Genomic DNA, 13,902 nt, shown 5'->3' on the forward strand with positions numbered 1-13,902 from the left:
AATGGTTCCCTAATGCAATGTGCATATTTGGAATGGAGTTTGAAAGAGGTGTTGAAAGAATGCTCAATCTCATCAATACAGCGTTAGCATTAGCATTATGGCTTCTTTGGAGACAGTTTATAAATATATTAATTTGAAAAGTAAGCATCTGAACTCTCCTCCCAGCCCACACCCCCATGAAAATAAAAATCCATAACTGCAGTTATTGCACTGCAAGTATATGTAAGTTATGATACAATGTACATAGTTGTCCAGAAGTGTGTGTTCTTGAAGTTGCCAAATTAAAGAAGAGATGCAGAATTTCTAACTAGGGAAGTTAGAGATGTAATTGTGGAGAGACTAAAGGATCTATGTTGGCTCCTCTCTTTCTAAACATGTTGAAAAATCTTGCCTACCATTACTTATAATAACAGGGATATCATTTTGCTGGGCATTTATGGAAAAACCTGTTACAATGATAGTTCCCGCTATTTGCTATTTTGGACCTGATTTCTGCATGGAAAAACCTGTTATAATGATATTTCCTGCTATTTGCTATTTTAAAGCTGATTTACTTTGCCATATTGATTTACCATTGGGTGAAGGAGATTATACTTTGATGAATACAACTAAATTCTTGGTGTCAAAATGAATGAAATTTTTCCGCATAGGTATCTTGAAGTTTCTGTTCCTCCTATATTTTCTTCTCAATCCAGCTAGGTTCTAGCACAAGCTATGCTGCTCACATATTATTATGTGGAGGAACCTGTGGCCTTTTATTGATGCATATCCAATTGATATCATGTTTTTATTTGTTCAGAGTTTTGGTGTTAGCATTAGTATGAATTTTTTTATTTTTTATTTTTATTTTTTTTGCATTAGTATGAATTGTATTGATGCATTTTATTGCATAATGTGACATCCCTGAATAACTTCCTGTTCTGGAGACAAATTTCTTGCTCTGTTCTTTTTGTATCGCACTTGTTCCCTTGAATACAGTTGCTTATAGGAATTAGTTATCAAAAGTGTAGATTTATTTGGTTATTCCTTTGAACCTAGTCAGTATTCACAATGTGAGCAAGTATCATCAAATAAAAAATCTAAGATTAGGCATCAATGTTAGTTCCTCCAGAAAATTAAGGTGGAAGATAGCTTGGATGCAGAAAGCTTCGATCCTTAGCCTAAGTGTTTTCCATGAGTATATTAAAAACCAGAGTCTATAAAGTATAAGAAATGAACAAATGCAATTTATTTAAGATTTTTTTTTCCCCTTCATTATCCTCTCTGCATACCAGCTCATTGGATAACAGTATTAGCTTTAGTTTGGCCACTTGAGAACAAATTGACACCATAATGTGAAAACTTTCATTATCTTCTCTGCATACCAGCTCATTGGATAACAGTGTTAGCTTTAGTTTGGCCACTTGAGAACAAATTGACACCACAATTTGAAAACTCTAATGTTGTGCAGTTGGGTTTAAGCTCTGTCTGATATTTGCATTCCGGTGGTTTGAAGGAACCATTTGACATGAAAAGCACTTTTCCCCTTTAAAGACATCTGATAAAATTGGATGCTGCATGTATGATTACAACTTAGAAGCAAAGCAAAATAAGTTTTTTTACTTAAACAAACTGTACTTAAAAAAATATATTTTACAAATCTACTTTTTGCACTTCATAATGAAAATACAGCAACCATACGCTGTTTCAAATCTGTAGAAAAAGGACTCCTTGTCCATACTTGTTAGTAATCCAAAGTGCTTTCTTACAGTCACCTTGTGCTAGGATCCCTTATTGCCCTATGTGCATGAGGTCCAAATTCAATTTAGTTCCATAACACCAACAAATTATCTGAAAGTTAAAAGCTTTTCCCCCCTTTTTGACTGTGTTTATTTGATTCAAAGAATATGATCCTAAAATCCATCTAAAGGAGGGGGAAGTCTTCTTTAAGCCAGTATCCTCGGGGCCCAAGTGTAGTGGTGTTTTTATAGTAAATGAGTCATCATTTGGTGATGCAGGAAATTACTGTCTACTAAATTTGCTAACAGCTTTTATGGAAGAGTAATTCCGGCTAGATTTTCTCTGACTTAGCTAATTTTACTGTGCTAATATTACTTTGCTATATCTGATCTTAGCTAATTTTTAATGTTAGTGAGAAACAAAAAATACCTGCCTGTATGAGAAAGAGGTTTTCTGGAAAAAGGGTGAGAGGTTCGCTGACGAACTCTATATTTTTGCTTAACTTCCTTGGGAGTCTCTCAATTTTGCGGCCACCTGTTACATCTTTTTCCTCAGACAGCCAAAACAGAAACTATTTTTTTAATGTATCTTGTTTGTCTGTTTCTATCTTTTGACCAATTTTGTTTTTCAAGTAGATAGATAGAGAAGCCCAAGTCTTTTTGCTGAACTGCATGAACAAAAACATGTTTTTATCCCCTCCTCCTTTATTGATGGCATGCTCTGCAACTTTTGATTATAAATGTTCTTGATCATATTTGATGTTTCAAAATGAGATGGGTTTTCAAATAGATCTTAGTGCTGTTGATAATGTATGTGTTAAAATTATGAAATTTTGATCAAAAAAGCCACTGCAATTTTTCTTTTCTTTTTTCCCCCACAATTTGGGGCCTCGCAAGTTCTATTATCATTTCTTGATGAAAAGAGCGTTTTATTATTTTTTTTATGCCAAAATCTAATGGTACTTGAAATCCAATTGATGAGAATTGTTTGGGTTGGGGTATAAGATAATCGCCATGAAATTTGAGGGGCTTGATGGCTGGAGAATCTTCTTCCAAGGCTAGTTCAAATATATTTGATGTAATTGAAAATGCGATTTTAGTTGCAGCTGTAGATTGCCCAGATCAGTTCAAGCATCAGAGGGGTCTGATTGCCGAGAAAGTTCTCTCTTTTTGTGAAACTCATTGTTATGTGCATAACCATAGTGATTCTCTGAGACATGCAAACATCGATAATGGCTATGAAGACTTCGTCAGGTATGGAATGTGCATCGTGAATGAAATATAGTAAAAAACATAATTCCATTTTTAGCTGCAACTCTCATATATGAATTAGTAGTCTCAATAAAGCATTTTGTAAACAATATCTGTCCTTTTTTTATATCTCCTAAACAAGAAGGATAGCCTACCTGGTTTGCGGATTTAGCCAATTGCTCAACAGCTCAAGCCCATCGCCAACCTCATGCTGTTAAATTTTGGTAACACTTTTTCATTTTAACTTTAATAGTTTATTGCCTATTGCAGTGGTTAGAGGATGATGGTAAAAGAGTGACTCAATGCTACAACAGCTATGCCAGGTTATGGTTTAGCTACTTTGTTCCCATTTTGTTCTCGCATAGTCATCTTCCAGCTCAGATTATTGTTATATAAGTTCATTCTGATAATTCTGGGAGTGTGGAATGTCATTCAGCCTCTAATCATTCAGTTATTCATGAGGAAGTTTTTACTTTGAAATTAACTCTGCTTGCTAAGTCAATTGCTTTCCTTATGATTTGCTGAAAATTTCCTTTTGTAAATCATGGTTGTTGTTCGACTTTAACACTGTGCAATCTACTGCATTTCCTTTTCCTGTTGCGTTAAACCAACTGAAGCAGAGAGGTCCTTCAAAGTTCAAGGATTTAATTGAACAATTTCAGAGTTAAAGACCAAATAAACAGAGTTCAGAAGTTCAGAACCAACAGCACCTTTGCCTTCTGTATTGTGGTGATCAATCTCAGTTTGAAGGTTTTATACATGGAGATTATGTTTTTCTTTGTTTCTTTGTGCAACAGAGAAGCAATGGATGCAAACTAAGGATCTACAAGAGAATGGCTTAAAGCTCAAGTTCGAAGTTCAAACCAAAAGGTCGTATCTAAAACTGATACTCACAAAAGTCCGGATGAAATCACATTTCTCAAAAGGCCATCCAAGATCAACAGGTTTTAAGTAACATAAAAACAAACCTTTGGCAGCTTTAAGGTTCATTTTCCATCTGATCCTTCTAATTTATTCTCACAGGGGGTTGAGTTTCTAGATGATGCTGCCATCAAAGCAAAACTTGAGGCCAGAAAGCGGAGCAAGATGATTACCAAGAAGCAGAAAAAGATCTGTATCTTATTTTTATCTTTTTTCTAATAAGTTTTGTTCTGCATGGTAATAGTTTTCAATAGGAGTTGTAGAGAATTTGGTACAAGATAGAAATGAATAGCTGAAAAGAATTCAAGTAGTGAATTCTCATAGACTCATGTAGCCGATCTCAAAACTTTTGGGATAAAGGTTCAAATGATGGTGTGTTTTCACCATCTTGTGGTAACAAGGCCTGGTATGATTATCTTCTATTGTACCTTATTTTCTATGGCATTTTGATGTGCTAAGGCACTGCTGGTCCCATAATTTAGGGAGAAGTTTAAATTTGGTCATTTAACTCTGAAATTGTTCAATTCACAGAAACACGTGATGCTGCCATCGAAGCAAAACTTGAGACCACAAAGAGGAAACTTGGAGAGGATCACCATGAAGCAGAAAAGGGTCTGTAACTCTGCATCTTCTTTTTTTTTGGTAATAATCTTAGTCCTGCATATCGAGCTTTTTTATGTTTCCTTATCAATTTCCACCATCCTTTGGTAACAAGGCCTAATATTATCGTCTTTATTGCACCCTTTTCTTTTCTTTTTCTTCCTTAAACGGCTAAAAAGGCAAAGGGTCACGAAGTTATTGGGGATTTGAATGAACTTCCTAAACGTGGGGCTGGTTGCTCCAAACTAGGTAAGAAGCTGAAGAGCCAGCTCCAACGTTGGAGAAACGGAAGGCACCTCTGACTCTGAATGTGCAGAAAACATGAATGAACTTTGTTGGCAATGGGCATATGTAGAATGAACGAACTAGGATTTGTCTCACTGCTAGCTTTAAAATATATTCAGAAGAACTTTATTTTTAGTGACTAATATATTTCTATATTCCAATTCTTGCATAAAACAGCTCGCAATAAGAAAGTTCTTTTTCTATATCTCTGACTCTGACAGTGCAAGTTTGCTTCCCTAAAGGATTGCAGGATATGCAGGCAGCATTGGCTCTATCACTTATGTTGCAAGTTGAAGGTCACTCTCCAATGCTCTTGAAACTAACATGCAGTTTGAGACAGTATGATATTATTGTTTTAAGTGGATTATTACTGGAAGTTTTCTTCTTAATTTGCCTACTTTTGACTTCATTTTTGCTTTAGACTTTTTCTTGAACTTTTGATGCTTGAAGTTTGAAAATCAAGGTCAAGTCCCAATTTTTTACATTTCTTTTTTCCCATTTGACTTGGCTCAGACAGCACATGCCAACTTTAAATGTATAGTTGAATACTTGAATGGGAGTCTAACAGGAAATTGTACTTGACCAAAAGATTCAATGGTTTATCAAAATATTACTGTTTGAATATAATTAGTGTTCAAGGACTCTCTTATCCGTAAATCTATGTGACCGTAAATTTATGTGACATGTGAAATAGTTATTTATTATAAATGCATATACAGTGTCCACTTAACCTTTCACATTTCACACTGATTGAGGCTAAAATAGATGTCATATTTTGGAGTTTTGAATATTATCCTTATAATTATGTAATTAACGGATAAATAACTCAATTTTTTTGAGTCAAAAAAAATTTTCTTTTTTTTATTGGAGCAGCAGCTATCTGCCTGTCTCTCATAGACTTTTTTTTTCTCTCACTCTGCCCAGAAAGTGGAAAAAATTCTCTATTCCACCAATAATGATCATCCACCCACCTACCTTGATTAGACAAGGCAAGAAGAAAAAGGCCAGGAACTGTACACGTTGCGCAACGCTATCGGTTATCCTTATTCTATAGTTGTCCACTCAAAGTCAAAGGCATCGAAATTTCTGACGTGGATGGCTAAGATCTAACGCGTCACGCATAAAAAGCCCACACACCACACCAACGATTATCCTCTTACTGTCACTTTAACAAAAGACTCGTGTCGTCTGTTCCTATTAGCTGCAGTACACGTGTCGTATCGTGGGCGCTGGTAGTTGCTGTATAAAGCACGTGCTGATTTTATTTTCATTTTTTTTATGCTATGTGGAAAATAGGAAACAATTGTTGGTGTTATCTTAATATTTATTTTATGACAATTTTGTTAATTTTCTCCTGCTCTCATATTAAACATGTGCTCTGGTTATTTTATTTTCATCAATCTTTATCTTTTAATTCAAATTTTAATCATTTAGATTAAGTGGATAGTATTTTTACCGTTTATAGATATCAATTTAAGTTGGAATGTAATTTTTTTTAATATTTAATATATTTATTTGTCTACTTATGAAAGAAATTACATAACGCTCCTTAAAAGAAAAAAAAGTAACATTTCATTCTTCAATAAGAAATTACATAATTCCATATGATAAGAAATTACATAATTCCATACAATAAGACTGTACGAAATTATGAAAAAATAAATTCAACGGGTAATCAATTGAACAATTGATTATTTTTAAAAATTATTTAATGAGAATCGAATTGAAATAGTTATCGATAAGCCACCGTTGAATCGATTAAATTATTATAAAAAAAAAACTAGTAAAAAAACAGTGGGAAACGGACTGTTTACACCTCACCATTTCATTTTTTCTGCGGAAAAAAAATAAAAAACAATGTGGGTCCTGCTCTGAAATGCTAACGTGGTGAATTTTGGAGTGGCCACAAACGACTGCACCGTCACTTTAGTCCGAGAACGGATCGCCGAGTTTTGGAGATTAATGTCCCTCTTCGCTGCCTAACTCTCAAGTCTCAAAGGTAGCACTATCCGACAGGATTCTTTTCTCCGACACGTTTCATATAATAACGGAACCGTCACGGCGACTCAAACCAAACCGAGTCAAAACGCCATCTCAACTCGGTCCTTAAACAGCCTACCGTTCCCCAAAAAAGCAAAATAATTTAATAAAAATTCATTATTAAAAAATAAAGCCGGAGAAGAAAGAAATTATATTTTTCTGTGTTCGGTGGATTTTTAGCGGAATCTGGTATTTGGTAGAGAAAGCAAACGCAAGCACAGTATGACAGGGAAATATTGAGAAACCCAAAAAGATAACAAGAAAAAGAAAAAAAAAATCTTTATGTTCTGGTTCTTGGATTTTTCATTTTTGTTTTGTTTGGTACCTCATTTTCTCTCTTTTAATCTTTGCTTTCTCAGGCAGAAAATTGAGGGGGGTTTTCCGGGAAAAAGTTAAGTCAGATTCCGCTAAAAACAACCAAACGTTTGCTTGGGTCACGGCGTTTGATTTTTATTTTATTTTTTCTTTCTCATCTTGACATATCCTTTAATTTTATTTTGACGTGACCCATTATCTTATCAGAGCAAAAACAGAGAAGGAAAAAAAATTTAAAAAGAAAGAAAAAAGGAAGGAAAGTAAGGGAAGGGAACAGAAAGGCATAATCAAGAGAAAGTACATTCGAAGTCAAATTTGTTTTGGGAATCTTCAACCCCTTGGCCTTTGATTTTCAATCATCTGTCCCCCACAGAATCGGTTCTCTAATTTCTGGGTTTATTTCAGAAAGAGATGAAAGCTTGATTCTTTGATGTTAAAAATCTCAAATCTCATGAATATTGGTCTTGGGTGTAGTGGGTACTACTGAAATCACATGAAAACTTACTTTTGATTCTTGGGTGATCATCGGAACACGTTTTGTTAAACTGAATTAGGTTGAATCCGATCTCAATTGGTCATAAGCGATGAAATCGGCGTCGCTTGATCACTGGAGGGACTATTTCCGGTCGGCGAACTCCGATATTTTTGACATTATCGACCATGCAGTCATGGTGGCTGCCGCGGATTGCCCGAAGGAGTTTCGGCTTCGGAGGGATCGAATCGCGGAGAAACTGTTTTGTTGCACTTTCAACCGATGCTCCGATCGGGTAGGGTCACCTGTTGCGGGTCGACCCGGTTCTGCTGTCTCCGATGACGGCGGTGATGAAGACAGAGTATGCAATAGAGGGTTCCAGAGAGAGTTTGGGGCGGGAGGGAGCAAGGAAAGTAAAGTGAATAGCACAAGTAGAGATGATCGAGAAAACGAAGAGATGCAGAATGGCACTCACATGGTTAGCAACTACAGCTTTGGAGATGCTGAGGCTTTGACTGATGAGATTGAAGAGGCGCATCAAACCGTTGAAGAGCTCTTGAGGATCAAGGACATTCTTCATAACAGTGAAGATGAGGTATATATATTTACTTTGGTGTTTCTTCGAATACCATGCCTATTCACTTTCTGGCAAAGCTTCTTCTTCGAAATTGAGTTTCATGGCTTTCTTAGATAAGATGCTTGGATTGTGAAGTTCTGTGGTTTCTGGACAAATCTTAGATGGTGTTTGAACTTTTTGATGGGTTGTTGATGCTGTTATTGTTTATTTCAATTGTGCTTTTAATAGATTTCTGTGAGTCTCTTATTTCCCTAGTTCTAAGTGGTAGTGTTTTGCTGGTTCTTGTGACAGTCTGATACAGTGTTGTCTGATTCATTGAGGCGGCTTCAATTGATGGCTTTGTCTGTGGACATGCTTAAGGTTTGATTGAGATTTTCCTTAATTGGGTTGTCATTGCTAATCAATTCTTTTAGTCAAGGGTTTGAACTCATTGTGTTTGTCTTGTTCCAGGCAACTGAGATAGGAAAGACTGTTAATGGCCTAAGAAAGCATGGATCAAGTCAGATTCGCCATCTTGCTCGGACTCTTATCGAGTATGAGTTTATTTCCAGTGAATAAGTAGGGTTTATGTGTGCCTTTTACATTTGTTGTCTGCTTCATATGTTCGTTACATCCTTGTCGTGTAGTACTTTATGGATCAACATTCAAGAGTTGCTAATTCATGAACATTGTATGCTGTAACAAGTGAAATGGCAATGACTTTTTTTTATAAGTAAAAAAGTGGCAATGACATTTAGGTGGTAAACCTAACTCGAGTATGCAAGATTCGCTGTCACTTGATAAGGATGCAGGTTGTCTATATTTGCCGTGCCGTTATACATGGTAGTGGTGGTTTTTTTTGACACCTATTCCACGTCGACTCAAATATATCCTAATATGTGGAAGTCTATTGAATTTGCTTTGGTTTATTGTTGGAAATTTAAAGATGCTAGAGCTATTTGCATTCATAGTTATTTCGCCATAGACAATTTCACTATTATACTTAATGTGATGAGTTATTTAGATTAAAGAATATTTCGTTCATATATATGTGTGTGTATGTATATTTGACTCTGTCTTGTGCATTGCAGAGTATGGAAAGAATTGGTGGACGAGTGGGTTAATGGCACAAAAGCTGTCGCAGGAGGTAATTTCATTGTCGTATTGTATATAAATAGTCAGTAATCACAATTCATGCCATTTCATATTAGAAAATTTATTGAACTGATTTGATTGAGAATTTGTAGGAGAGGAAGGTACTCCAGATTCCATGAATCCATCAGTTCTCGATGAAGAAGAAGGGCTTCCTTCTCCTCCTCTAGATGAAGGAGTTTTCTTTGCTACCCAACCTACTTCGATGGAGCTCTCACAGGTATCGATTTCATTTCACTTTCCTTTGTTCTTTAGAAATATTTTTTAATTTTACCTGTGAATGTGAGTTTTTATTTGCCATCAAGATTGTGGACTGACTGCTCTTTATTTCACTGGGTGTCACTTTGGATCCATATATGCAGTTTTTTGATGGCATGGATGATGATGGAAGTGAGTTGAATTTGCTCTTTCTATCGTCTCTCATTAGATAGCTTTTGTTCTTCGGTTATCTAAACGGGGATGTTGTTTCAGATCCTCGGAACAATGGGGAATTCATCAAGCATCATGAAAATGGAAGACGACCCTCACCAAAGAACCAAAATATCATAAAAAGGAAACAGAAAAATCCAAATGAGGGGAATGGATTTATGAAGGAGAACAAAAGCCATCTAATTAAGAGACAAGAAGCTGTGGTGAAGACCAGTAAACCCTCAAATTTGGCTTCTGGCCCAGGGAGACCTCAAAAAGTAAGTACGGAACAAAAGGTTGTTAGTGAATCAAAGCTTCTCCGAAGATCGGATAAGGCTACTGTCCAAAAAAAGCCTCTCAATGCTCAGCAGGATGTGAGTATCAAATTCTTTTCTACTTCTGAATCTATGAAGCTAAGAGTATGCATTGTTCTGAATTCATTCTTCGTGGTTCAACTAGAAATTCAAGTGTTCGGATGAAGTCACAGTTCAAAGGAAGCTCGAGGCCACAAAAAGAAAACTCCAGGAAAGTTATCAGCAAGCTGAGAATGGTATGTCACTTGATTTCTGTATTTTTTTTGTGTTGTCACTGCATGCATTTTTTTTTTCCTTCATTTATTAATCAGCTCATGAGTTCAGTTGTTAATGAACTTTCGAAGTGATTAAAGTCGGATATCTCTAAGAGTCCATTGAATTTCCCTGCTATTTAACAGCCAAGAAGCAGAGGACAATCCAAGTCGTGGAGTTGCATGATATCCCTAAGCAGGGTCTTGGCCATAAAAATCAACCCATGCGGGCAGGTCATCATAACCGGCAGTGGGCACAGGGACGGCAGTAGTTTTTTGTATATCTGTACAGACTGGTCGCGTCGAATTTGTCAGGTTTCTTCCATCTTGTAAAACCAGCTGAAGAAACCACATAATTCCCAGATTCAACACGAACATAACCCACTCGAGGATCGACTGCAAGCAATCCATTGATGTGGCTGGAATAATCCAGAGGGAGAAAAAAAGACGACGATAATGGTTTTTGTTCTCCAACTCTTGTTCTACATTCAAACAAATTGAGGTAATGGAGACCTTTTTTTTAAGATCCAAATTGGGAGGTTAATTTATAGCTTTTGCTATATCTGGATTGTTAAGTCAGTATTGAGATGAATTTTTATTTTCTGAGAATCATAAATGGGATGATCCTCCCATTATTTCTTTCAATATTTTTATCCCTTACAGTTAGAGCATTCCATTACAAATGCAAATGTGCACAAAATTAGTCCCTTTTCATATAAGAAGGTGGTTGAATGTTCATCATTGGCATTCACTTTGATTTTAGCCAACAAGAGTGTCATTTCTGGCTAGTCTCTTTTGATTCATCAATGGGTTTTTTTATTTATTTTTTTTATAAGGTTGATTTGTCAATGGTGCCCTGTAATTTTCTGTGGATACAAACAATTTGTTGTATGTGTTTTTTTTTTTTTCCTTGAAGCCCAAGATTGGTCCTTTTAAAGATCAATATAATAATACCTGGTCAATTAATTTGAGATTAAAATTAGTAAATAAATATTAATAAAAAAACATAATTCAATTTCATAGAACAAAATAAGAAGGGAAAAAAAAGTCAAAATATTTAATTGAATTGGCATGTGATATCCACGTTAGGGTTTGTTAAAGACGAAGACCTTTGAGTTTTGACCATTCTCAGTCGTGAAGTGTGGCGGGTAGGGCCCACGCGTTTGAGAATTCATATATTATTATTTTTGTGTTAGGGTCCGGTCTTTTCTACAAACAATATCTACACATATCACAAATATTTCACATATAGACTAAAAATAAGCAAACATATAGCAATAAATATGTATTGTTGGCTCTTGTTTCTAGAAAATAATAATTTTTTTTTTGAAATACCATAGAAAAATATATTTGCGGTGGGAATCAAACATTTGACACATATTTGTATAACCTAGCTGGTTGCCAACCAAATCACCTCTAGTTGGTAAAATGATAATTAGTTGGTCAATAGCAACAATCTTATGAGTTGATAATAATCACCTTATATAAGTAACAAAAAAAAGAATAAGATAAGGTTAGTTATGAGATTATGTTGCCAATACTTGGAGCCACATGTACCAAATTAGTAGGTAAACCCATACAACCACCTAATTAATCCTCAAAGCCATTAACACTAAATTCAAAGCAACATCCCTTCTTCCTTGTAAAAACTAAAGGATAATGATATATGGAGGCCTAATTCTAAGAATTTGTGTAATTAATATGTGGCAAACCCACAACTATTAAACAATTAATTCAATTGACAAAAGATTGGAATCAACTAATGGACCACTTGACCTAAAAGTTGTCATCCATATTCCACAATCAACAAGCAAGCAAAAGGCATCAAATATTTGGAAAAATCCTAAGATCTTATATGTATGATTGTATCCACAAGTTTTATGGAGGCATGGTATTTTGGGCCCCCCATATAACATATGGTTCAAAATATTCAAAAGCTACTAATGCTCAAGTCCTTATCTTAGTCCATTTTAATTGTGTGTGTCACAATATGGCACAAAATCAGTTGCTTTTATATATATATATATATATGTTCCTATCCTAAAGTGGATACTTATGTTCCTATCCTAATTGCCACCTCACCACTTGTTCTATTCAAATTATACAAGATTGAATTTGGAGGTTCCAAGAATGCAAGTAATCTCAAATTAGTCTTCAAAAATTAGGCAAAAAAGGTTTAGGGCAGCAAACATTGCTTATACAACAAGAAACATTCTCAAAATGGGTCAATTGGAGGATATCACTATGTGAATTCAGCATATTTGTTCTTTGTTTTTTGGCTGAGAAATAATATTGGTGGATTCATTCTCAACATATCTAGAAGAAGTAAAGTAGATGCTTTAAAAAAGGAGGGAGGACTTTTTTATGCTTCATTCCTTATTCAAAGTTAACTAATTTTTCCTCCTTTTGAAGGCTGTATTATTTTCAAACTAAATTTTGCTCATATTAGCTTACAATAGAATTAGATGTACAATATACTTATGCCTAAATCATATCATAATTTACCAAATATTTTTAAATCAGCAATCCAAGAGTGATTGAGTTAGTTGGAGATTAAACCAAATATAATATACAAGAGTGATTAAGGTACTTTGATAACGACCCAAGTTTAGTTCCATATCGAATATCTAAGGGATTTATCGATATGCGGATGAAGTGAGGAAATTTGGTGTCAAAATCAAGATCGGGTTATCGTTTCTCTATTATATATATAAAGACAAAACAATATTCCTACCTATAATCATTCATGGTTCTTGTCCTTGACACCTCAAAATTCTATTAAAAACAATTTAAACAAAATGTTCCTATCCCATCTCTCCACCCAATGAAGAGGGAAAAATATATATATTAATGTGTTTGAGAAAATATTTTCATCATGCAATTTGAAGGTATGTGTTAAAAAGTGCAACTAATTAAGTTTAAATCATTTTGATCCTTTTTTTGTATATATATAAGCTTAATCATTTTGAATTATGTCAACATTGACCATATTAAATTGGCCTTTCTGATTACAATAAACAGTCAATTATGGGTCCAAATTCCAAATTGTTCAACAATAATTTTCGCTTTTTCTGTTAGTTTGTCCACCTGACTGGCCATATGTCATTATCCACTCCATACCTACACATTATCCACTAATTTTCATTTCAAAAAAAACTAATTATGAATATCTCCTCTGCATATGAGTCCTTCATAGTTAAAATAACCATAATGTCAACTATGCCCATTTATAAAATAACTATACAAGTATATAAATATAATATATATATATTTAAAAGCATATCATTAAATTAGAAATTACATATTAAAATTAATTTTGTTCTAGCATTTACTGCCAAAAAGATGGTAGGTGGTGGTGTGCATATCATGGTCTGTGTTTTTTTTCTTGGTGAGCAGGTGATGTGGCTCATCAAATGTGATCATGTTGACTTTTTGTTGGCAAGGTGGGCCTGAGTGACTGCTGAAAGGCAAGAAGAATTCAGTTTGGTTGTATGGTTTTTTTTTTTGTGGGGTCAAAGTTTGGGTACTTCCTAATGAAATCATTGTGATTCATAGCATTTCATAAGGTTCATGCCTATGGAGATCAACTACACTTAAAAAGATTTCAACAATGCTATGA

General features: G+C 34.8%; 1 protein-coding gene and 1 long non-coding RNA gene across 3 annotated transcripts; both read left to right on the plus strand.

Annotated features, from left to right (window-relative positions):
* Positions 1 to 1,381: 1,381 nt before the first annotated feature.
* LOC119989720 lies at positions 1,382 to 4,080 on the plus strand. Its single transcript, XR_005465890.1, has 3 exons — positions 1,382 to 2,972; positions 3,240 to 3,913; positions 3,993 to 4,080. It is a non-coding gene; the product is annotated as an uncharacterized LOC119989720 (long non-coding RNA).
* A 3,233-nt stretch (positions 4,081 to 7,313) lies between these two features.
* Positions 7,314 to 10,947, plus strand: LOC119984321 (probable mediator of RNA polymerase II transcription subunit 26b). Of its 2 annotated transcripts, none has more exons than XM_038828200.1 (9): positions 7,314 to 8,197; positions 8,471 to 8,539; positions 8,630 to 8,712; positions 9,250 to 9,305; positions 9,406 to 9,530; positions 9,673 to 9,700; positions 9,782 to 10,092; positions 10,187 to 10,268; positions 10,431 to 10,947. In XM_038828200.1, the coding sequence occupies exons 1-9, from the start codon at positions 7,715 to 7,717 to the stop codon at positions 10,553 to 10,555; spliced, it is 1,362 nt and encodes a 453-aa protein (XP_038684128.1). In that variant the 5' UTR covers positions 7,314 to 7,714; the 3' UTR covers positions 10,556 to 10,947. The 2 variants fall into 2 exon arrangements, with proteins under 2 accessions (XP_038684128.1, XP_038684120.1); XM_038828192.1 differs by having other exon boundaries at positions 7,322 to 8,197; positions 10,178 to 10,268.
* The last annotated feature ends 2,955 nt before the right edge of the window (positions 10,948 to 13,902 follow it).

This window comes from Tripterygium wilfordii, chromosome 3 (assembly GCF_013401445.1).
Source record: "Tripterygium wilfordii isolate XIE 37 chromosome 3, ASM1340144v1, whole genome shotgun sequence".
In the NCBI taxonomy this organism is placed as follows: Eukaryota; Viridiplantae; Streptophyta; class Magnoliopsida; order Celastrales; family Celastraceae; genus Tripterygium; species Tripterygium wilfordii.